Source organism: Eptesicus fuscus, chromosome 4 (assembly GCF_027574615.1).
Source record: "Eptesicus fuscus isolate TK198812 chromosome 4, DD_ASM_mEF_20220401, whole genome shotgun sequence".
NCBI lineage: Eukaryota > Metazoa > Chordata > Mammalia > Chiroptera > Vespertilionidae > Eptesicus > Eptesicus fuscus.
In genome coordinates, this window is record NC_072476.1 from 75,402,403 (window position 1) to 75,426,980 (window position 24,578).

At 48.4% G+C, this 24,578-nt stretch overlaps 1 protein-coding gene across 1 annotated transcript; it reads left to right on the top strand.

Moving 5' to 3' along the window:
• The first annotated feature begins 635 nt into the window (after positions 1–635).
• Positions 636–17,743, top strand: ZNF366 (zinc finger protein 366). The gene is made up of 4 exons (XM_008161918.3): positions 636–1,987; positions 5,370–5,561; positions 13,763–13,937; positions 17,181–17,743. Exons 1-4 carry the CDS (start codon positions 650–652, stop codon positions 17,741–17,743), a joined length of 2,268 nt encoding a protein of 755 aa, XP_008160140.2. The 5' UTR covers positions 636–649.
• The last annotated feature ends 6,835 nt before the right edge of the window (positions 17,744–24,578 follow it).

Consider the following 24,578-nt stretch of genomic DNA (forward strand, 5'->3'; position numbering starts at 1 on the left):
TCACTCCATACATCCCAGCAGCACACCTGGCTCAGGGTGGGTACTCAGAACATCTGAGATCTGAGTTCATCATTCAAGTCCCCTCTCCCACGTGGCCTTGAATATCCCCTTCCTCAGCAGCAAAGGTCCCCAGACAGAGAGAGGCAGTGGTTCCCTTAGAGAAAAACAACCCTAAAGACACATTTAAGTCACCATTAGCGAAGGTAATTCCATCTCAGGCTGAAAAGTCCCAGCTCTGACTGCTCCATTGAAGAGCTGTGGGACTTGAACATGCCACTGCATCTCTGTGGGCCTTGTACCCTCAGCTTAAGTGGGAACAATAGCCCGGTGAGTGTCAGGTTTCTTCTTTCCCATGAAGTCCACTTCCACAGCCCTCACCCCACCTGCAGCCCCCTCCCAGCTATGGCTCTGTGGCTGAGGGGGTCCTGGAGCCCTAGGGTTCCCCTCCAGCAGGCCAGTGCTCTCCACATTTGAGACCAGGTTTGCAGTGATATTTTGAACAGCCCTAGGATAAATGAGGGTCAGTACTAAGCAAGCATTACTCTTCATAAATTAGTACTGACATCTAGCCAAAACCCTTAATGGAAAAAAAAAAAAGGTTCTTTTTTAAACAATAACTTTCTTTATCGTTAAAGGAACATTGCCAAGGATGCAGAAGGAACTGAAGATGATCAAAGATGAGGATGTGCATTTCAACCTGGGTGTGAAGCGGGCCCCCTCTTTCCCCCACTGCCTGCAGCCAGTGGTTTCCCGAGGGAAGGCTCCCCAAAGACACCCCTTCCCAGAAGCTCTCAGGGGGCCCTTCTCCCAGTTCCGGTACGAACCTCCTCCCGGAGACCTGGATGGCTTCCCGGGGGTCTTTGAAGGAGGAGGGTCCCGGAAACGGAAGAGCGTGCCCACCAAGATGCCCTATACCCACCCCTCGGACGAAGCCGCCCTGGCCCTCCACCCCGAGGACAGCAAACTCCACGGCCACCCCAACTTCCCTCTGCTGTTCCCGCAGCCCCCGCGCCCCAAATACGACTCGCAGATGATCGACCTGTGCAACGTGGGCTTCCAGTTCTACCGCACCCTGGAGCACCTGGGGGGCAAGCGCGTCAAGCAGGAGCCGGTGAAGCCCAGCGCCGTGTGGCCGCAGCCCGCGCCCGCGCCCGCGCCCTTCCTGCCCGCGCCCTACCCCTACTACCCCAAGGTGCCCCCGGGCCTCGTGTTCCCCTTCTTCGTGCCCGCGGCCTCCCCGTTCCCCTTCAGCCGGCACACCTTCCTGCCCAAGCAGCCCCCCGACCCGCTGCTGCCCCGCAAGGCGGAGCCCCCGGAGAGCGAGGAGGCCAAGCAGAAGGTGGAGCGCATGGACGTGAACGTGCAGATCGACGACAGCTACTACGTGGACGTGGGCGGGGCGCAGAAGCGCTGGCAGTGCCCCACCTGCGAGAAGTCCTACACGTCCAAGTACAACCTGGTCACCCACATCCTGGGCCACAGCGGCATCAAGCCGCACGCGTGCACCCGCTGCGGGAAGCTCTTCAAGCAGCTCAGCCACCTGCACACGCACATGCTCACGCACCAGGGCACGCGGCCGCACAAGTGCCAGGTGTGCCACAAGGCCTTCACCCAGACCAGCCACCTGAAGCGCCACATGATGCAGCACAGCGAGGTGAAGCCGCACAACTGCCGCGTGTGCGGCCGCGGCTTCGCCTACCCCAGCGAGCTCAAGGCGCACGAGGCCAAGCACGCCAACGGGCGGGAGAACATCTGCGTGGAGTGCGGCCTCGACTTCCCCACCCTGGCGCAGCTGAAGCGGCACCTCACCACGCACCGCGGGCCCGTCCAGTACAACTGCTCCGAGTGCGACAAGACCTTCCAGTACCCGAGCCAGCTGCAGAACCACATGATGAAGCACAAGGACATCCGGCCCTACATCTGCTCCGAGTGCGGCATGGAGTTCGTGCAGCCGCACCACCTCAAGCAGCACTCGCTCACCCACAAGGTACGCGGGACCCCAGCCTGGGGAGGGGCCGGCTGCGCCCTGCCCTGGTGGGGGGGCGGGGGGCAGGAGACCACGCTGCTCCCCACCTCTGCCAGGAGGGGCTGTGCAACCCTGGGCGGCGGCTCCCCTCCCCTGAGCCCTGATGTCCTCCCTCACCTGCCAGTGGGGAGAAGGACGAGACTAGCAATCAAGTCCTTTCCTAGCCAGCCCTCTGGGGTCTGAGATGGGCCTAGAAGTAAATGATGTGGACTGTTCGGAGAAGAAGGTGGGAAGGAGGAAGGAAACGGCAGGGAAGATAAATTCTTTGTGCTCTTGCTTCTTGGTTTCCTAGAATTTCTAAAATTCTGTTTCTGGAAACCTCATTCAGGGTGCCAGCAGGAGTGTGTCATCAGGCTTTATCTACCGGAGACCAGCGCTGTGCGCGAGATACATTAATCAGGGCCTTTTTCTAGAGAACTCGCTTGGTTTCTTGCTGCTGAAGCAGTGGTTTCCTTTCCCCCCCGTCTTCTCCCTCAACTGTGAGACCTGCTTCATGTGCAGGTGGCTCTGGGGGAACAGAAGCAGCGTCCAGCAGGGTCTGTGCTGCCCTGGGAGAGCCCCTGCCTAGCTGACTGTGGTGCCATGTGGATTGTATGGAGGAGGCAGAGAGAGCATCCTTCTCTGGTTAGATTCTATCTTCCCTGAGCTAGGGTCTTCAAGGAGAAATACAGGCCCACGGGTCTCCGTTCAGCTGAGTTTGTAACCAAAGCCCTGGAGTCATTCAGGGTGAACTCAAACAAGGCCCCAGTGGTGTCCCAAAATCTTACCAGCTGAGCTGACTTGGGGCTGCTTTGAGCTTCTGAGAGGGAAGGTTTGCCCCACTGACCTTTACCCTCACACCTTTGACCTCAAGTGGTTTTCTTGGCAGGAGAGACTTCTAGCAAGCCAGAGTTCCTAAAACATTCTTTAGTTCTTAAAGGTCCGTGGAGGACTTTCCCCAGTCAAGATGCCATTTATATTCTGCCATGATGGGTTTTATTTGATAGGTTAGGACAGTAGTTGGCAAACTCATTAGTCAACAGAGCCAAATATCAACAGTACAACGATTGAAATTTCTTTTGAGAGCCGAAAACCAACTTCTGCGCATGGGCCACGAAGTTTCAATCACACTGTACGTGCGCGCCCGCACGTGGTATTTTGTGGAAGAGCCACACTCAAGGGGCCAAAGAGCCTCATGTGGCTCGCGAGCCGCGGTTTGCCGACCACTGCGTTAGGACATAGCACAGGGCATTTCTGGCTCTGCTGCAGAGGTCAAATGTGTGGCTGCCTGTGAACTGTGTGCAAACAGCTCCTGCCCCACACAAGGCATCTGTAGATAGCATCCAGAGAAGAGGGGCCTGCTGAGTGCAGGGACCGTCAACAAAGAAACTAGACTTCAGCCACCAAAGGGATCATTCGCTGATTTATGGGGCTCCTACATGTGTGGATAAGGAATCAAAGGTGCATTTTGAAACATAAACATTCTGTAAGAGTAGAAACTGAAGTCAAAGTGGGAAAATAGCCTGGTATCTGAAATAAGTCTCATTTAAATTAGGAAACAGAATGCATTTTAATAAAGGATGTCAGCAAACAGCGAGAGGTAGTATTTATTGAATGCTTCTATGTGGCAGCTGCTTTACTTTGCATGTAATCCGCTTCAACAATGCTAAGAGCTACTTGTGGGTTTCATTACTCCAAAATTGCAAATGAGACCCTGAGGCATGGGGAGGTCACCCAGAATCTCTGACTCCAGTACCTGAGCTCTTGAACCCTATTGCCAAGACTTCCCTTTCTTCACCCACTTCCCTCCCTTCTCCTAACAACTCCACAAACTCCCCCTCTGTGATTCTACTGATCCTTTTAGAGACACAGTGGCTTCCTGTGTTCCCCAAAGTTGTGTTCAGGCTCCCATTCACTTGGGTTCTAGGCCACCCCACATGTGAATTTTACTTTGGACACAGATTTCTCTATAGAAAATTCCAAAACAGTGATAAGTAGGTACTTCTTGGTCCCAGCATGACTGCATCATAGCCAGTATAGAGACAATCTTGAGGAGAAAGATCCTAAGTAAATTTTACAAGCCATCAAGAAAATAGTTTTCATTAATTTCATAATTTAAACTCACTGTTTGAATATGCAACACATATTTTACATTGAGATATCTTCATTAGCATCAGTCCATACTCCTCTGCAATAATTAGACTAGAGAGCATTCCAGCTTCTCATGGCTTACCTCTTCATCTTGAATGAGGAAGCCTTCACCGGGAAAGGCCACAAGACTTGCCTTAGGTTATGCAACCAGTAAGTGGCTGGGCAGAGATCTGAACTCACCCTTTAGTGCCATGGGCTCATCAAAACTGAGGACTGGTACTTTCTTACCGTGTCCCAAATTAAAGAACTGAAAATACAGGCAGAGAGAGGCAGAGCTAAGCATGGAACCCCTCCCTCTATAAGTCACTATGGATACCAGCCAATATGGGATTTATAAAGTACAATTGTTAGCGAGGCAACTTGATCTAAGCCTGTATTCGCCTTAATTTTAATGCTATAGTTCTCTAAGTTTTCCTTCCAAAAAGTCGTTCTGGATCAAGACTCCTTGCAAAGGCCTTTTCAGGGAAGCACTGGTTAGTCAGGATCAGCTAATATTCTATTCATGCTAAGAGTCCCTAGAAATGCTTTCAACTAAGGGCATTGATGCTTAAGTTATTCAAACACTTCTCCACAAACAGCAAGGAAACTAGAAAATCTCCTTTTCTAATTCGGAAAGCTATCATCTCTATAGGACAGAAGCTAGCTTAGAGGAGGTTCTATACCCAAATCAAACAGAGGTCACTGTGGCCTATAGGAACTAAGGGGACCATCTCAAGAAATGATTATCAAGTTGTACTTTATGGAAGTGTAGATATAAGTTGTTCTTCTGGGATTTTCAAGTCCATTAATAAGAACTCAAGATATGGGAAATGATATTATCAGTTTGGGAGGGTTTTTTCTCATTATCATGAAAGCAGGATTATAGATTCATTTAGAATATCATTCCACAGTGCTCTTACCAAAATCCAGTTAATCCCCAAGAACTGCTACTATAGAATTAACCCCAGCAGCAGCAGGAACAACAGAAGTATTAGCTTTCCTTTTCTCTAACTTTATGTAGTTTATGGTTTTTGGAGAGAAAAAAAGATTACGTAATCAACATTTTTCAGGAAAATAGCAATTTAACAAGGCTAAAGCCACACCGTTTGGAACTAAATATCTATCAGCAAGCTCATCATGGATTTATGCAGCAGAAAGAAAAACAAAGACTACAACCCAGATGAAAGCAGGTTACCTGCTAACCACAGTTGTTTTGAATCTTGCCTCCCTGCAGGGTGTGAAGGAGCACAAATGTGGGATTTGCGGACGGGAGTTCACTCTGTTGGCCAACATGAAGAGACACGTGCTGATCCACACCAACATCCGCGCCTACCAGTGTCACCTCTGCTACAAGAGTTTTGTGCAGAAACAGACCCTCAAGGCACACATGATCGTCCACTCTGACGTGAAGCCTTTCAAATGCAAGGTGGGCAGGGGGCCCTGGGAGAGCGTGGAAAGGGGGGACTCTGAGGGTTGTGCAAACGCCCAACGGGGAAGAGTCTCCAGGGAACCTCACACTCCATTTCATCAGGGCCATAGGAGCTCAGAGTAGGTCCATGGCCAACCCCAGGCTCATCTGCTGCTCTTTCTCTCTTTCCACCACACCTTTGCTCACACCAACCCTCAGCTGGGCCCTGCTTGTCTCACTGTGGAATCAGTTCCTGGGGGTAGAGTCACCAGTAGAGGAAGGTCTGAGGGTGGAAGGACCACTTGGGGAATGAGGTGGTTCAAGGATGAAGGGATGTGGAGAGCTCCTGTTCTAGAAAAGAGCAATCCAGTGTGGCCCTCTTCCCCGTACAAGCCAATGAGTAGAATACAGAAAGGAGTCAGAGAAGCTTCTAGCACTGCCCCCACTCCCATCTGACCCCTCCCCTCCTGCCCTCCTGATACTTGGGCTGAGTGACATAACTTGAAGGCAGGTCTTCCAGAGAGGATGACAGATATTCTGAGGCTAGCCCTCAGATGACCTCAAAAATGCTTGCTTGGGCCGAGGAATGACTGTGAGCACAGTCATCTGAAGCGTTTCTCACTTATTCCTAAGGACCAGGGAGCATCTTTGTTAAAGTCTCCGTGTCACATTAACTTGCTTGGATTTTTCTTTCATCAGCTGAGATAATGTGTGAGCTGAAGATTTGTAAAACCCAAGGCACTGAGTGGTGTCACTCAGAAATGCTTGGGCTTCCCAGGCGGTCCCCTCCCAACATTGCTGCTCTTCACTTCTAAGAGGAAAAGGAGTCTTGCTCAGGATTGGGTAGTTTCATCCAAGGAATGTACCGGCAAGTGTCAATGAATGCACGTCTTGAGGAGGGAGCTGAGGGGAAGAAGAGGGAAATCACCATGTTCAGCTAACACTAAGCCTTTCTGTTGGAAACGGAGGTTTCCCTTCTCTCTGTTACTGCATGTCTGACGGGGTCCAAATGATATTCTCTGTCGACCCCTATTTCTGAAGTAGGGTGTCCTGCTTCCAGGGGCTGTTCCTGCGTTCATGCCCCTGCAGCATGTCTCCCCACTTGAAGGAACCCCCTGTGAAGACAACTTCTTTCCTGTGTTGGCCACTCCTGGACAGGGTGAGAGGGGTCAGGAACCAGAGCTTCCCTAGACCTGTGTGGGCATTCTCCGGAGGTGGGGGGAGGGAGATTTCTCCCTCCAGCCCTTTTCCTGCCACCCACTGGTGTTTCCCCTCCTTTCCTTCAAGTTCTAGTAGTTTGAAAGTCAAGTTATGTCCATCTTGAGTCATCTGAGCTGAATAGGGAGGAAGCTGCATGTAGGACCTGGTGCAAAAGGAAAATGTGAGGCCCTTTGTTCAAATGTTAGGAAGAATTTAAGATAGTAAAAACAGAGCATTATGCAGAACTCAGGATCCTTCTTGTGGGGTCCTGTGACAGACAGCCTAGGCTGCACGCCTTGCTGCATGAGCCAATGGACGCCACAGACCAAGTCCTCTCTCTCTAGGCACTTCTTTGATTTTTCTACCCACTTCACTAAGCCCTTTGACCTCTGCACTTTTAATAGAGCTGTTGCTGCCTGCCAGGGTTTCCTGTCTCCTACAATGGAGGTGCAAACAGGAGCTCTTTTCCGCTCTTCATTCCTGTGTTGAATTTACTCTTGGACTTCAAGCACATTCTATAGTTTTTATCTTATCAACTGCTGGTAGAGAGCACATAAAGTTGTTAAAATAAGAAGGGAGCCATTGCATAGTTAGCCATTGCATAGTTCCCTAAAATTTCACACCTGTCCAGTCCAACCAACTCCCACCTCCACCTCATCCATTCAGGTCCAGCAGTAGTGGTTAAACCAGGAAGAAAACGTCTCTGAAACGGAAGGATATGTCAGGGGGCAGAGCCAATACAGGACAAGGGCTTGCAGGCTATGTGTGATTTGGGGCCACAGAGACAGTCCTATTTCTTTATATCGAGGGCCTCGGAGGGGCCTGGGTGATTTCATGGCCCTGGTGGTATCTGAGGATTTAGAGGGTTCTCTCTGGTACCAGTTCATAGAAGACTGTACAATGCAAGTATAACAAGGGCCCAGTGATGCAGTGAGCCAGCCTGGCTTGATGTTTCAGGCCTCCCTTCTTAAACAACTGCCCCCTCTTTCCCTATGATAGTGCACCGTACATGGGTGTCTGATGGCTAACTTTATGGTTCAGAAACTCAACTCGACTTCTCCTTGAGTGTGCATTAGGCTCTGGATATCTGGTCACACCATGAGAGAGGGACTTGTAGCATAAAATGCCAGCTCTGAAACGATGCACAGTTTATACTCTCCAAGGGGAGATGGGCCTGGAGCAGGAACTGAACTGGTATCTTCAAGGTCACTTCTTCCTGGGGCCTAGGTTCTCTCAGCAGCTGTAGGTCAGGAGGCCGCCTAGAAGAGTGCATAAACTAGTATCATTAGAACAAAAAGAATTGGATGTTAAAGGGGAATTTTAAAAAAAATCAAACGCAGGTGGCCCTTCTCCATTCTTAGACATTTCTAAAACAAGAACAGGTGTCAGTCACCTTGAATACGAGCTCTGTGTCTCCTGGAAAGTGCCAGAAACATACCGCAGATTCTCCCTCTATTTGTTCCCATCTCCCTGCAAAGTGCCACCCTGCTCAGTGTCCCCTTCCTACTATCACCCTCCTCACTTCAAAGGCATTTCAGAGCATGTCTGAGTTCACAGGCTATGTAATGGGCCTCTGTGTGTGGGAAAACTAGCTCCAGATGCCACGGTGAAACGGGTCACCTTGAGAGGGTTTCCTGTGGGCTTTGATTCCCTTCCATGTTGTGCTGGATTCTTGGAAGTCTGATCCTGGGTGGAGCTTTTTGGGGATTTCAGAGTTGGGAAAGGAATGGAGGGCCATTTGCTCACTGCTGTGTAATCCATAGCCTTCGGAGAGGAGTGGCTGGCAGGCTACATAGTGATGGTGGAGAACAGGGCCAGACAACTAAACCAAGGCTTTATCATGGTAACAGGGCAGACAATTCCTTCACAGGATTGGCATGGCTGGGGTGGCGTTAGGGGGGAGGAGAAGGGCAGGCCATGCTCCTGCCATACTCTGAGAGGGGTAGCTCTGTCTCCTTTACCCCAACCTTGCAAGAAAAAAAAAAAAAGGAGATTCTTTAAGTAATAGATTCTAATTTCTTGGGACTTTCGCCACTAAAAATCCTTCCTAAAATAAACCCCTCCCCCTGTTGCAATATGAACTGGTTCTCTCCAGTCCGTGTTCAGTGGAAACAGCTGTCCTCAGCAAGCAGCAAAGTTCGCTCACGGTGGGATTAAGCATTAACAATAGAATGGAAAATTAGAGGAGAAGAAAGGTTTCCATTCTGTTTCTTTTTCTTTCCTTATAAAAAGAAATTACTGCCCTTCTGGGCTCTTTTGCTATTGGCTCGGCTCCTGGACTCCTAGCTCTTGGAGCCAGCTGGAGCTGGTCCAGAGACCTGCGCCTGTGCACTTAAGCTTGTTTCAGAAAGATGCTTCCCAGATTCTGCGTAAGCACGCGGGGGTCGACTTGGATGCTCTCCTTGTAGCGGCCACACTCCATAAAAGCAAAGAACCAGCTGCCGTCTTTGGGAAACCTGTCCAGGAAAAGCAGCCATCCAGAATTTCCGGGACACATTCTCCTTTGAGATGGGTGAAGCCGGGAGCTGCCTAAGTTATGAATCACCAGGTCATCTGCAGCCTGGTCTGAAGTAGAGGCCTGAAGGCCAAGGGCAGAGCTGATAGAAGAGGATGAGGTCTCCTCGAAAAGGGTCCCCACCGCCTCTGCCAAACAGGCCCCATCTTCCCTTCCGGCTCTTGGATGCCTCATGAGGGAGAAACCATGTGGGGACTTTTAGGGGCTCAGTACTGGAAACCAAGGTTCTCAGGCTGGCATTGAGGGGGTTAAGGCAGTGACCAGATAGCAGCCTTTTGGCAGCAAAGCCCTCCTCAGCAGAAGGAAGGATATAGCTGTATGAACTGCCTGCTTAACAATGCCTCACATGTCCCCAGGGGCCCGCCTGCAAATAGATTTCATCTTGCTTTCTCTTGTACTTTTCAAAGCTTCCTGTTTTCTCACGGCCCTTTTGGACAGTTTACAGTCTCTCTCTCCCTCCCTCCCTCTCTCTCCCTTTGAGGAAAGGAACACCCTTCTTATTAAAAGAGAGAGAGAGAGAAAAGAATGTAAGGGAAGGGCAGTTTAGCGGAGGCCATTCTCCTGGGCTGCAGGCTGCAGCTCTTTGACCTTTTCTCCCAGAATAGGAAAACACAGGCTTCCTGGCGCATCTCAGTCCTCAGGCTCACATAGGCTGGTTGGCGCAAAGCAGTGTGGCTCTTCTTGGCTTCGTGGGCCTCTGGCCCCAGCCCAGCCGCTGCCCGCTGCACTCAGCTGCCTGGGCTTCTCTGTGGCTCTGGCTGTCAGCATCATCGCTGGGACTCATGGGAAGTTGCCTGAGGCATCTCCAGGCCCTGGTTCAGGGAGGGAAGAGGCACCAGGGAGCTGGAATTTGGAACTCCTATGAAGATGAGGAACAGGGTGCCTGTCAGCTGTTTAGAGGGCTGAGGATCAGGGAGCCAGATACTGGGTTCTCCCAAAACCTGCAATCTAAGAGGAATCTTCTTTTTCCATCCACATTTCCCAGTGCTGTGTCAGGCACAACTGCCTCCATTTCTATTATGCTTTGAGTAACCTGGCAGGTATTTACACAAAGGATCCCTCACTTCCTTCAGTATTCCCTGCAAATAACTTAGTTTAAAAAGACAGCACCCCATCTTCAAAGATCTCCCTATTTCTGGAATGTAAGAGCATAGTCCATAATAATGATAGTAATAAAAACTCATATTTATTGAGATCTATTTGCCAGACCCTTTACATGAATTGTCTCATTTGATCTTTATAATAACCGTTATAAGAAACTATTATTATCATCAACATTTTAGGGAAGAGAAAATGGAGAGCTCATTCTGTATCCCTCTGAGGTCTCCCTATCACCTCTCTGCTCTGCCCTCTCAAAGCCTAATGACCCATGCAATCCGCTATTAAAGGACAGTTCAAAACATTTGTTCCAATTTCCTATTAAATGTTGAGGCCCACCTACTTCTTGACAAGTAGGTATAAATGTGGGCATCGATAGGGAAGCTGAGGCTTCGTATCAGGCTCACTAATATCCCTCATTAGAGAACTGAGAGTTTAAGAGGGGTGGGGGGCTGAGATGACCACCTGCAAGAGGAACGCTGTCCTATCCACTCCAGCAGTTTCCCCCACCAATACCTGCCCGTATCTTAATCTTCGCAGACCTGGGCAGGAAATGATGCAGCAAGTATTGACTTGAGCAAGCTCTTAGCCTCGCCTGTCGTGATGAAAGGGGCCATTGACATAGATGGCTGCTTTTCTCAGAAGAAGAAACTAGGGTTTTGGTGCTCCCTCTCGCTCTGACTTCTTTTTTCTAGTCTAACTCCCTTCCTCCGCTACAGTGACTATGCTTGGAGCTCATATCTCAAACCACAGCATCATCTTTAATGGACCCAGGCTTCTTTCTCTGGTCCCCCTTTGCTGGATGCTGAGGTTAGCCACTAAGACAAGGAAGGTAGCCCTAGCACTTCTGAAGGTGCTTTTGGCATCTTTCAGTGCCCCACCATCTTTCAGAGTCCACTCAGGCTGGGAAAGCTCTCCATTGGCGGCCCAGTAAGCTACGTAAACCATGAAGGATAACTCTAGTAAATAAAAATTAAATTTTACCAATAGCACAGAAAGCAGTCTCCTTTACCAATCATACATTAGAAAATATAGCTTCCCGGTCATGTCCCACAATGTACCTTCCCTGAGGCCATAGGCCTTGACTTCAGGGGACAATATCAATGTCCCAATGTCCCCACGTAGCATTGAAATGTCCCAGGAAGTTTAGTCGTGAATGAATTGAGTCAGAAAAGAAACATTAGAATAGAAAAACACACACTGGGCTTTGATAAAGGTTCATAAAATGTTGCCTGTCTAAGGCTGAGGAAGATTCTAGGAAATGCCCCGTGGTAGCCATTATGATGTATGCACACCTCTGTGTGTGTGGTGGGAGAGGGGTGAGGGGAAGGGAGGTGGGACCTTGGGGCAGGTGAAGTGCAGGGTCTTCTCTGACCCAAAAGTTATAGCAGTTGTGGCAGCAACAGTGACAGTGACCTTGCCTGTGTCTAAGATTGAGGGAGGAATCTAAATATGTTTAATGAAAAGACTATTCTTGTGGCAAAACAACCCCCCCCCCCAAAAAAAAAAGGTACTCTACACATTCTTCAAGGTTAGGCTAAAATTCTATCGCTTTTATAAGACCCTTTCAGAAGTCCAGCTTCTAATGTCTCGGCAACCACAGATAATAACTAACTGTGGAATTTCGCCCTTCATGGGATCCAAGTGCAGAAGGCACCCATCTTGTCCTTTCAGTTCTCTCTGTTGGCCTGTAGAACCGTGAGACACATTTAGGCTTGGACTAGCGCAGTAGCCTAACTGATCCCCCAGCCTCCAGCTCCTCTCTCCCTGCGTGGCTTGCTGTTGGGGAGGGAGGAGGGGGAAGGAGGTAGAGCTAATTTTGCTGTTTTCGAGTCTTCTGCTGCAGCATCATGCCAAATAATCAGGAACCAAATTAAGTACACTTTTTCTAAAATGACCATGACTTGAATATCTAATGCAGAATCTTTAGATTCAAAGCTTTTGTTTTTCTGTAGCCAGAACGGAGAACTGCATAAGCTAAGCTAATAAATAGATCACAAAAGGTTCCCAGAACTTGCACACATGTGCAAAACTTAGCCACAGGTTGATAATATCTTAATACATAGTCTGTGTTGAAAATAAAAGAAAGCAAATATCCATCCCACATGTAGGGCTCCCGAGGATGTTGAAATTAGACCAACTCTCTCAGCCTTTCCCTTCTTGGGTCACCTTCTCCAAATGTATGTGGTGGGCACATACTCTGAGTACTGAGTGTGGGAATTCATCTTTGCTAGTAAGGAAGTAAAAAGGGAAAAAGTACTTAAAACTCCCAAATATGAATCATTTAAAAATACAGAACCAACCATTCATTATCCATGTGTGGATTATCTGTGACAAATGTATAACCCCGGGCTGGCTTCCTCCTACCATCCAGCATTCTTTTGAGCTAACCTCTCAAGGTCACCATTTGTTAAGTCTGCCCATTCTGCCAAGGCTAGCTCAACTCTCACCTCCATAGCCACATGAGGAAAACATAGCCTTCATTAACAAAAATTCAATCCAGAATCCCCAACAATGGCCCTGAAAATACCTCGCGGGAAGAGAGGAAAACTGATGTCAGCTTTAGAGGACGCGGTACTCCTAGTCCTCTCTCCATGGCATCTCTCACTCCGTACTGGCTTCTGAGGTTGGGGTGGGATGGGGAATGTTCCTCCCTTGACACTGTGTCCAAGCACAGCCAAGGAAGGGCTGGAGTCTCCAAGCCCTGCCTTGCTAAGGCTTGGACTGCGCTAGTCCAAGCCTAAATGGGTCTCACGGTCCTACAGGCCAACAGAGAGAACTGAAAGGACAAGATGGGTGCCTTTGCTTGCCAACAAGAGCCAGCAAAGCACACTCTCCCCACCTGCAAACAGTGCCTTGGAAAAGACAGTGTCTCTTCTGAAAGCAGTTGGAGAACTACTGTTGTGGTCCATCATGCATTTGCACTTTAACAGAAATAAAGAGAAATGACAAAGAAAAAAAAATGAATAAAACATGTTTACTTCTTGTATACCTGAGATAATATTTTCAGTACTTCAAATCTCTACCCAGAGAAAAGACACACTCCTTCCTTTACATGTCTCCATTTTCCTTTTGACTTTGAAATTCATTCCAATAATTAGCAAATTTAAAAATTAGAAATGTATGGTGTGGTGGCTGACCATGTGGCCTCTGGTGTCCAATGACCTGAGTTCATTATCCTCTACCACAGGAACAAAATCTCAAGAATCCATCCCTACCTGCTGCCCGTCTGAGCCTGGCCACAATCTACCCCCTCCTTGACTTCCATGGGGACATTTTCTTTGGAAGTCACTTGAAATGCCCAGATCCAAGCAAAGGGCCTCACATGGGCCTGGCTGTGGGTTCACCTGGGTGGGGTCCTCTGTCTGCAAGTAACCTGTGTTCTCCGTGTCTCTGTCTCGGACAGCTGTGCGGGAAGGAATTCAACCGGATGCACAACCTTATGGGCCACATGCATCTGCACTCTGACAGCAAACCCTTCAAGTGCCTCTACTGCCCCAGCAAATTCACCCTGAAGGGGAACCTGACACGCCACATGAAAGTCAAGCATGGTGTCATGGAGCGGGGCCTCCATTCTCAAGGTATTAATCTTCCAAGAAGTCCCCATGCCTGCGAGGCCAGTGGGTAACAAGTGGGCAGTGATCTTGTTTACAGGGGGCTTCGCTTTATTCTGATGGTTGAAAAGGGAGTACAGCTTTCAAGACTACAGCAGGGTAGCAGGAGCAAGCTGACCATGTTATGATAATAAATAAAATGCTCAAGATCTGAAGGTAGTTAAGTACAAATGAAGTCTAGAAAGTCAATTGGAACATTGGAATGATGCCAGCCTCAGGCTGGAGGGACTTCCGTTATCCCCATTTTACAGATGGGGGAACTGAGGCCTCCCAACATTAATTTGCCAGAAGTTGGTCAACTGAAAAGTGGCAGAGTCAGGATTTGAACACGGACCTTTCTGACTCTAGAGCCTGTCTTGTATACACTTCACCACACAGCTGTTAAAGGGCATGTGGTGTTTTTCCCCTTTTGGAAAAACAGGTCTGTCTGCAAGCTCTGTGGTCAGCCAAGGTGTGTCTGTAGCAGGTAGGCCTCCTCTGACCTGTTCAGGACCAGACAGGCTCAAGGGCCGTCCTCCTGCTCAGTGGGGGCTGTCTCCCTCCCTGAGTCCTGACTGAACGGATGGAAAGTTCTCGCCTTGCTTGTCAGTCCCTGGGCCCCCAGAGTTCATGTTCCAGATCTGCTGAACTTGGCAGCTGGCTCCTTCGTCACCTAATCAGGCAGCCTTTCAATAGGCAGTAAGTGCAGTCCGTCCTAGGCGTGTGCTCTGAGCCGGGCAGCAGTGAGGGACGGAGACCAGCTTTGTCCTCTGGGAGGTCTGCGTGTAGGGAGAGAAGACCATACATAGAGGTAACTTAAATCGTACTAGCTGGCTGCTCTCTTCTGGTCACTAGTATAATCAAAGCACAGGGCTAGACACGTTAGAGCTCATTCCCACAATTCCACAAAGTAGTCTGTGTAGTTCTCATTTTATACAAGAGGAGACCAAGGCCAGGAGGTATGATATAAACTGCTCAAGGTCAAAGAGCAAGTCTGTAGGCAGAACTGGGGTCCCAATTCAAGAATTTCTGAGTCAAGCCAGTGCTCACCACACTAGGTAAAAACACAGGTGATTCATTTGTGTTTGCTCTTTCTCCCACCCTTTTCCAAAAGAGATGGTCAGATTGGCACACATATTCACAAGTAAGCAGCACACAACAGAATGATTGTGGTTTTCAGATTTTTACAATGTCGCCCTGACTCTTGGGCGACAGGGAACTGTGGTCATAAAGCAAGGCCTAGAATTGGTGCAAAAGCCCTGAAAAATTATGGTTAAAAAACAAAAGCAATTTTTCCACCCTGACAATGATTTTCACCTGAATTCTTCTTCACATCTCTAGTTGCCTGAGCGGCTTCCCAATTTAGGCCTGGATTTTTCCAGAACAGGTGAAATGTGTTCAGTCTCCAGGGCTGGAGACATAGAAGGCCATGATGAGACAGGCCTGCACTGATAACCTAACCTGCTCACCACAACTCGCCCCGTATGGACACTCAAAGCCTAGCAGGCACCTGACAACTCTATCATCCTGGAGAAATAAAGAACATCACTGTATATCACAGAGCTGCTTTGAAATTTTTTGACAGACTTGCAACTATTTTAATGTTTTCATCTACAAAAGGTGTCACTCATTTTTCATTCCGGTTTTTGAAATGGCTCAAAAACCAAGGCCCAGATCAAAAAGGCCCTCCCTGTGCCCCCGACAAGATGAAAGCTATAGACAGCTTCCTTGCCTGACGGCATCTTGAGGCTGGCAGTGCTGGACATCAGCTTGCTTTGTGGGTCCCCATCCGGAAGCCTGGTCCTCCTGCGGTGCAGCAGGCTCTGGCTGAAGCCCAGGCCCATCCCTCCTACTTCACCTCTCCAGTCGCTCCCACCTGTTCCTCGGGGCCTTACTATGGCCAAGGTCAAATCAGGTGGAGCCCTTCCACGGGCCTGTTGGCTCCTGAAAAAGTGGGTGTCTAGAGTCCTCAAACTAAACTAACAGTGAGACCCTCTCACATCACTGTACCTGATAGCAGGGACACTTGTAGTTGGACACAGGGGCTTTGGGGTCCCCAGAGGACCCCTTTATGGGATATCTTTTTTTTTTCAGGGTGGAAATATTCGTATTATTGTTTTATCTTTTTTTCTTATGGTAAAAGCTCACTGAAAATAATAAAATAAAAACATTAGAAATAAAAAAATGTCAAAAATCACCTCATTTTTTAGATTTTTGTCATTTTTTTTAAGAGACAGAGACAGGAAGAGAGAATGAGTGAACTGGGTCTACACTATAAATATTCTATCTAATAAAGAGGGAATATGCTAATTGACCACCATGCCTTCACAAGATGGCGACACCCACAGCCAATAAGGAGGGAATATGCTAATTGCCACGCCCTCCAAGATGGCAGCGCCCACAGCCACAAGATGGTGGCACCCAGTCCCCTCAGCCCCGCTGGGGCGGCAGGCGCATGGCAGGGCCCACCCCCAGGCGGGTCCAGCCGCTCTGCACACCTGCTTCTGGAATCCCCCAGTCCCCTCAGCCCCCTAGCCACCCAGGGCCGGCCCAAGGCACAGGCAAGCCTCGGATGGCGGCTGGCCAGCCTCCCAGGGCTTCCCGAGGCTCAGGTAACCAGGGCCAGCTGAGACTTGCACTGCCGGCAGTGGCAGCAGCAGAGCTGTGATGGGGGCATCACCTTCCCTGATCGCCGGGTTGCCTCCCACCCCTGAGGGCTCCAGGACTGTGAGAGGGGGCAGGCCAGGGCTGAGGGACCCCTCCCTCCAGTGCATGAATTTTCATGCACCGGGCCTCTAGTACATAATAAATATATATGTTTTATACTTAAATATAGAGAAAGAATACCCCTTTATGTTATTAGGGCTCTGCATCTCCCACACATAGTTCATAGTGTGGATGTACTATTATTTAAACAAATCTCTGCCATTAAATAGATAAATTGTCTTCACATTTTCATTATTAAAAATGTGGTGATGAGCACACTCACACACAGATTTGTTCACCTGCAAATTTGCATAGTTTAAATTCTCAGTCGTGTAATTGCTAAGTCAGAGCCAGGCTTGTTTTTAGCTTTTGGTGCATGTTACCAAATTCACCTTGTAGATTCTTTCGGGGACCTTATCTATGCTTAAAATGTAAAATCAAGCTACACTGAAGGGCCCTGAGTACCACCAGCCACCCATTTTCAAAGGCTTTTCCAGGGCCTGAAGGCTGCCTTTGCTCTCACAGGTTTTGGAAGGGGGAGAATCGCCCTGGCGCAGGCGGGGGTCCTGAGGAGCCTGGAGCAGGAGGAGCCCTTCGACCTGTCCCAGAAGCGCCGGGCCTTCCAGTCTGACGGGGATAGCGCCAGGGGCAGCTCCAGCCATGAAGAGGAGGATGAGGACCACTGCTGCGAGGTGGAGCCGGACAGCCCGGGCCCGGCCCCGGCCCCGCGGAGCAGGCCGCTCTGCGTGCCCCAGGATCTCTCCACCAAGCCCGAGACGGCCCCCCGGTTGCCCCAGGAAGCCTGCGAGGAAGAAGAGAAGGAGGAGGAGGAGGAGGAAGAAGAGGAGGAGGAGGAGGCCGTGCAGAAGGAAGGACGCCAGGAGAAGAGCAAGGACAGCCTCGGGGCAGAGGGCGGCCGGGAGAGAGATGGCGCTGGCAGAGAGGAGTGTCCCAGCCTCAGGGCGCTGCAGAGCGCGCGGCGGGGGGCCTCCTTTTCTGATTACTTGTACTTCAAGCACAGAGATGAGAGTTTAAAAGAATTACTGGAGAGGAAAATGGAAAAACAAGCAGTGCTTTTAGGTATCTAAGTTGACAGTTTTAGAATTACACTTGGAAAATGAGAAGCAGGCAGTTCAAATATAGCTTTCTGCATGAGCTGTCATTTGCTGGCGACTGGCGACTGGCTCACATCTTCACAGATGGCTCCGACTCCGTGAGCAGGGACGTCCTCAGCCACGGAAATGCTTCTCGGGTCATTCCGGGCCCTTGATTTTTAACTCGCAGGCAGGTCTCCCCAGTGTTATTTCTGCCTCTCCAATGCCAGGCGCTGTACACACTCTTCTAGGTATCTAATTGCAGGCCGATGCTGAGGTGCTTATAGGAATTCTCCTTTTCTTTGACTAAGATACAATACATGGTAAATTTTCTTTCAAGTGGCAAAACTATGGTGCTTGACATGTTTCCTAATTAATGACTGTTTAGTTGAATGTGTGAAAGTTACAGTATTTTTCCAGATAGATGAAAATATGAGTAGTTGTATATATAAAAGTTGCCTTTATTAAAAAAAATATATACCAGAAATGACACAGGAGTTATTGAAAAGGAGTGTTCTCATCTAGTCATTGCAGAAATAAGATAACGTTTTCAAGAGAAAATGAATCATTTTGACTAAGGAAAGCCCAGACATGCTTGGGTTCCTGCCTGGGTCCGCCTTGCTGGGCCCCAGCCTCCTTCATTGGGTGCGGCATTAGGAGCGGGTGTGCAGATGACGCCCAGTGCTCGCGCCCCCCTGTGTCCCCATTGGAGCTCCCTGCTGGAGACCTTGCTAAAGCAGCTGCAAGAGGAGTTGTCACCCTGTGAGCAGCTGGCTTCTCCTTGGGGCTAGAGCTGGGGCAGTAGGGGAAGGCTTCGCCCTGAAATCGAAGGTCTGACTTGTTTGGAGAATTAGAATAACCAGCAGCTGGTCGCCAGCAGGGGAGAGTCTGGGCTGGGTTCCCAGTGCGCCTGCACGTTAGAATCAGCGCGGGGAGCCTTTTTAACAATACCTCCTGTGGGCCCTCAGCCTCTGAGACCCTGATGGAATGGGCCTGAGTGGAGCCCCTGCTTCGGTTACTTTCTAAATTGCCCCATGATTCTTCTGTGCAGCCGGGGTTGAAGAAACACGGACTGGGCTAAAATAGTGACTCCCAGGACCCCCTCCCAGGGACTCCATAAATATTTCTGTGTCTGGCTTCAGACTCATTAGGAGAGAGAGCAGGAGACCTCGAAATCATACTGCTGACTTGGGCTTTTCACCTGTTCCGGAAGGGACACACACACACAGTATGAACACATACTTTCTATAGTTCAAGATGATGCCTGAGATGTTTATGGTCACTTGATATGTTTTTAAAGCACATAGCCAGCTTATAGTGACTAATCACGTCTTCCTAGATGCTTGAATCATGATTCCAGTGAGTGCCGATGATTATAATGGGTGGGCTGAGCCTGCAGGTAGGCTTCCCTTAGGCATGGCTCCGAGTAACGCAGTACTGACAGGATGTCACTTACGTGTGACTGACCAGAAGCAGGAACCCCCTGGTACTGTGTCTGTGTTTATGTAAAAACTGCCTCTAGGTTGGTAGTTTCAACTCTTATTTGTAGAGCTAGGTACTGTTTATTATTTTGCTTCCTCTCCTCCCAAAGCTCCTGATACATTTCTTTAGAAGACCTGGCCCGTCTTTGACTGCTGGGTGCTAGCTTTTTCTCTTGGCCACGGTGCTTCCCCATCAGCCTCATCTCGTTCTCATCCTTTACCTGGGTACTCTGTCAATTCCTGATGCCTTTCTCCTGCCACTGTGCCTAAAGCTCCTCCCTTCAGCCTCACTACCGCCCAGTGCCAAAGCTGCTTAGGTTTCCATGTCCTTAGGTCAGAGCACCTGCAAAGGGGTGCTGAAGGATGGTGTGGTTTCTGCAGTTACAAACACAACTCTGGGCCAAGAACCTGTTCCAAGTCCTCAGAGGGGCAACTTGCTGTCCACTCATTATTAATATGACTTATTGATGCCCCGATGAACTCACCCAGGAGGCAGACCATGCGGTCTGTGAGGTCCCCGGCTCTTAGGGTCCTGGTCCATACTTACGCTATCAGTAGTTGTGAGTGGAGGAGCTACTATAAGGGCTGCAAACTGCCAGTTTGTTCTGGATCTGGCTAGCTGGAACAGGAACCAGGGAATCTAGAATAGCAAGCTCTAGTCCTTTCTAACCAAAATGGATCACGTGGGAATGTTTGAGGAACAAGGTAATGTTGAGATGGAGAGAGTAAGGTCCAGGAGAGTGGTTTTCACATGGTCTATTGAGGAGCCCCTCCAGGGCTGCTAGGGAGAAGAGAGGCTCTTAGCGCTCATGCCCATGTCACTCAGAGTGGTTCAGATTTCATCTGTTCTACACGTTAGACTTCTCAGTAAAATTTCATTTGAAGGGAGAAAGAGGTCTAAGGAAAGTAGTAAAAAAGTTGTTATGGGGCGTATTCTAAAGCCTGTGTATAGTTCTTCACTCTGAGTATGAGATATTTAATTAGCTCTAACCCCATGGTTAGTATACACTGACCTTCTGAGAACCAAGGTTAAAATGTTGGTTTTGTATGTTTTTTGAGTGACCAGCATCTGGTTTGCCTTGGACAACCCTGGTTTATACCTATTGTTCCAGGGTAATTACCAGTAGTGTCGCCTAAACTCTGAAAATTGTCTCAGTTTGGATAATAATTACATGGACACCAATGCCTAGGTGCAGAGCTCAGGAGAGAGTTAGCCAACCCTGCCTAATGAGCTAATTAATCAGAATGAAAACCTGTAGGAGAGCCTCGGAGTCCATCCTCACAGAACCTCAGGGATGAAATCATCCAGGGTGACCAGCACTCCAGGGCCAGGACAGCGTGACATTCATCACATTGTGACACTCTGAAAATAGGTCACTGCCAGATGCTTTCCAGGCTTTTGACCACTGTCACTTTGAACTGAAAAACTGATCAGCCCAGTGGCATATTTTTCTTTATCCTTTCGATTCAGGCCTATCACTACCTCCTCTTATTGCCTTTCAAATCTTTTATTCTTTCTTTTTTAAAAATTTGACTCCCCACTGGCCATGAGACTGAAGCTGACCTTTCATAACCCCGCAAGGATAACTGGTATATTTGCATTTGAGTAGCTACGTGAGAAAGCCCAATGTGCATACTGTATTTATTAAGCCCTGAGGCATCTAATAAAATATTAACATCGTATTTTGAATCGTGATCTTTGTCTGCTTTGCTGGAACAAAATGTAACGGAGCTAACATTTAAAATCCTTCACATATTTGGACAACATTACGCCAAATGTTGATTTTGTACAGAATTCTGGCTTGCTATTTAAAAATGAAAACTCCAAGTATGTAATAGCATCAGGTTGTGAATATTGCTTTCTGCTCAGTGAAAAAGCAGTTTACCTGAAAAGAGCATGTAGCCTATATTTTGTTAATTTAAGCAAATAAAGACATGTTGAAAAAGCTGAGTTAGTTATTTGGAAACACCCACATTTTGCAAGGAAGCTGCCATTGTCAATGTCTCAGTCCTGTCCTATACCCTCTGCGGGGTAGGGGTGGGGGGCGGGGGGGAGGGGGTCCCATTGTCTGGAACCTCAGCCCAGGGACACAGATGCTGGATTCTCCCTCCCTCCTTCAGAATGGATTAATGACCCTCAGCCCACCTGCTGGCAGGTGACATCTTCCTATTCTTTCCATCTTTCCTATTCAAAAAAAACTAGTTCTGGAAGGGTGTCATGGGGAAGTGGGAGGTTAGAGATGGTGTTGCCCATTCTGTATCAGGTTCTTTGTAGAATAAAGTTCAACCAAGAGGAAGTGTACTTTAGTGGGCAAGAGCACAGCTTCTGGTGCCAGGTACCTGGGTTCAAAGCCCAGCTCTCCCACTTTCAATCTTTAGGAACTGACACCAATTTGTGAACTGCTCTGTGCCTCAGTTTCTTCATCTGTAAATTGGGACTAAAAAAACAGTACCTTCCTCACCAGGCTGTTGTGTGGGTTGAGTTAATATATGTGAGACACTTATGTGTCTGGCTCGCAGTTCCTTCTATGTAATATTATTAGTAGGTATTATCATCAACAAAGTGGCCAGAAAACAGAACACTCTGTTCTCCTCATCAGAGAACTCACCAAGCAGTGTGGGCAGGGGAAACTGTCGCTTTCTATGGGAGCTCCCCTTTTAAACACTACAACTGTTACATGCCGACCACTGTGCCAGGCATTTACACACTCGATCTCACTTAAGCCTCACACAACTCTGAGAAGCAAACATGGTTATCTCCATTTCATGGATGCAGAAGTGGAGGTTCAGGAGAGTAAAACAGCTTGCTTCAAATTACCTAGCTGGTTAAGTTCCTCCTTTGCCTTCAAAGCATTTAGGGTGTAGCAAGTTGAAGTTTCTGAAGTAGATGCTGAGACAAATGTGAGTGCAAAGTGCTAATTAGGAATTGGCATTAGTTAAAAGGAGGGGGAAGAAAGAAGACTGAGCAAAGAGAGAAGCCAAATGGTGAGGTGGGCCCAACCAAGCCCCAGCAGGCAGCTCTGAGGAAGGACTGCCCATCAGAGCTGTGCCACCTTGAGCAGAAGTCCAGGCCTTTCCACCACCACCAGAAGGGCATGACCTCAGGCAGGTGTGACTCTTCAGCTGGGGCCAGCTCTCCAGGAGCCAGTGGCGGGGGCTGTGAACTGATTGCAGTCCCTCACAGGTCAGTGTGAGTCCTTCCTTGAAGAGAGACTAGTGACTCATCTCTGTGTCTAGTACAGTCCACCCCTTGCACCACGTCCATCCATGTCATGTACACACATGGAGCGTCTCCTTCAGGGTTCCAGGAGGCCTCTCTTCCTGAGGGAAAACTCAGAACACCAGAGTCAGTGGGACCAACTTCAGCCCCCACTGTGGCAATCAGTGTAAGAGACAGACAGATACTCATTGTCTCCTTCCTCCTTACCTGTGTAGATACCGCTCACCTTTCCAGGTGGCATGACCAGATCCTCATCACCAAGGGGACTGAGCCTTGATCATCACGCTGCTATGGACTCAATGTTTGTGTCCCCCCAAAATTAGGAGTTGAAGCCCTAACCCCTAGTATGACAGTATTTAGAGGTGGGGCCTTTGGGAGGTAATTAGGTTTAGATGAAATTGTGAGGGTAAGGCTCTCATAATGGGATCAAAGTCCTTATAGCAGTGGTTCTCAACCTTTCTAATGCCTCGACCCTTTAATACAGTTCCTCATGTTGTGGTGACCCCCAACCATAAAATTATTTTCGTTGCTACTTCATAACTGTAATTTTGCTACTGTTATGAATCGTAATGTAAATATCTGTGTTTTCCGATGGTCTTAGGCGACCCTGCTAGAGGTTCTCAACCTGTGGGTCACAACAACCTCTAGCAGGGTCGCCTAAGACCATCGGAAAACACAGATATTTACATTACGATTCATAACAGTAGCAAAATTACAGTTATGAAGTAGCAACGAAAATAATTTTATGGTTGGGGGTCACCACAACATGAGGAACTGTATTAAAGGGTCGTGGCATTAGAAAGGTTGAGAACCACTGCCTTATAGGAAAAGAGGGAGACCCGAGCCCCCTCTCTTTCTCTCCACCATGTGAGGACACAACAAGGAGGCAGCCACCTGAAAACAGGAAGCAGGTCCTAGAAGGACATAGAACCTGCTGGTACCCTGATCTTGGACTTCCCAGCCTCCAGAACTAAATGTTTGCTGTTTGACACATAACTGTGTGCTGTTTTAGCTATCCAGTCTCTGGTATTTGGTTATAGAAGCCCAAAAAGACACATGGCCTTGTCAGAATGGGGTTGTTGTTCCTGTTCACCTACAGTCACAAGTGAGGAAAGAAGGACCAAAAGAAACCCAAGTGAGTGACCTGGGTTCTCATATATCCCTCCCTGACCCACTGTAACAACAGCCCTAGCCTCATGATCAGCTGAATAGCAGGAGGGAGAGAGTGATGTAGATGAGGCTAGCATGGAGAGTCACTGAGCAAGAGGGTGAAATAGATGGACATTTTCTAAAGCTCGTTTTGTCTGTAGTGTAGAGGATGGGTTGGAAGGAAGCCAGGATGATGCTGGGGGACCATTATCTCTAAGTCTATGAGGGATAATATTGGCCTGGAGTAAGGAGGAGGTAGCATAGAAGAAGTTAGAAATGGACAGTTTAAAATCTGTTTGGGAGGTCCAATTGACTTGTTCTACCAAAGGCAAATTTTAATAAGAAGATAAATGATATTTTTCTACAAAAAGAAAATGACAATATAAGGTTCATCTCCTCCTATGACAGAAAGGATGAATTAGATTTTGATAGCTATCATAAAACCCACAGTCTTCACTCGGTTTTCAGGTGAGCATATTTACCAAGGAGAGAATATAAGCATAATTCAGTCCATCTGGTGTCCCTCAGTTTTGTCCTGGGGTACAACTGGTAAAGAAGTAAACAGTTGAGACTGAAGAGGACACAAGTCCTGGGGATAAATGGCAGAAGTGAAGACAAGGGGGCACAGCATTAGAGACCAGAAAACCACGGAAAGAGGCTAGACCTCCAAGACCTAGGTGAGGCTGCAGAGCCCTGGTCATCCCTAAGGGCCGAGGGCATCTCTGGTCCAGCCAGTGAACTAATACATGTTCCTGATCATAAACTTGCATGGTCAAAGGACAGTTCATCTCGACCATATTTATTAACTAAATACATTTTCACTCTAAACTGTTCAGTGCTCAGAGGGTGGCAGTCCAGCGATGTGGAAAATTCTACCCAGTGCGCACATTATTTTGTAACAAGGCAGAATAAATGAGATGTTGTCATGGTTTAAGTCCTAAAGTGAATTGGCCCATGGCACTACAGACAGCATCTAAAA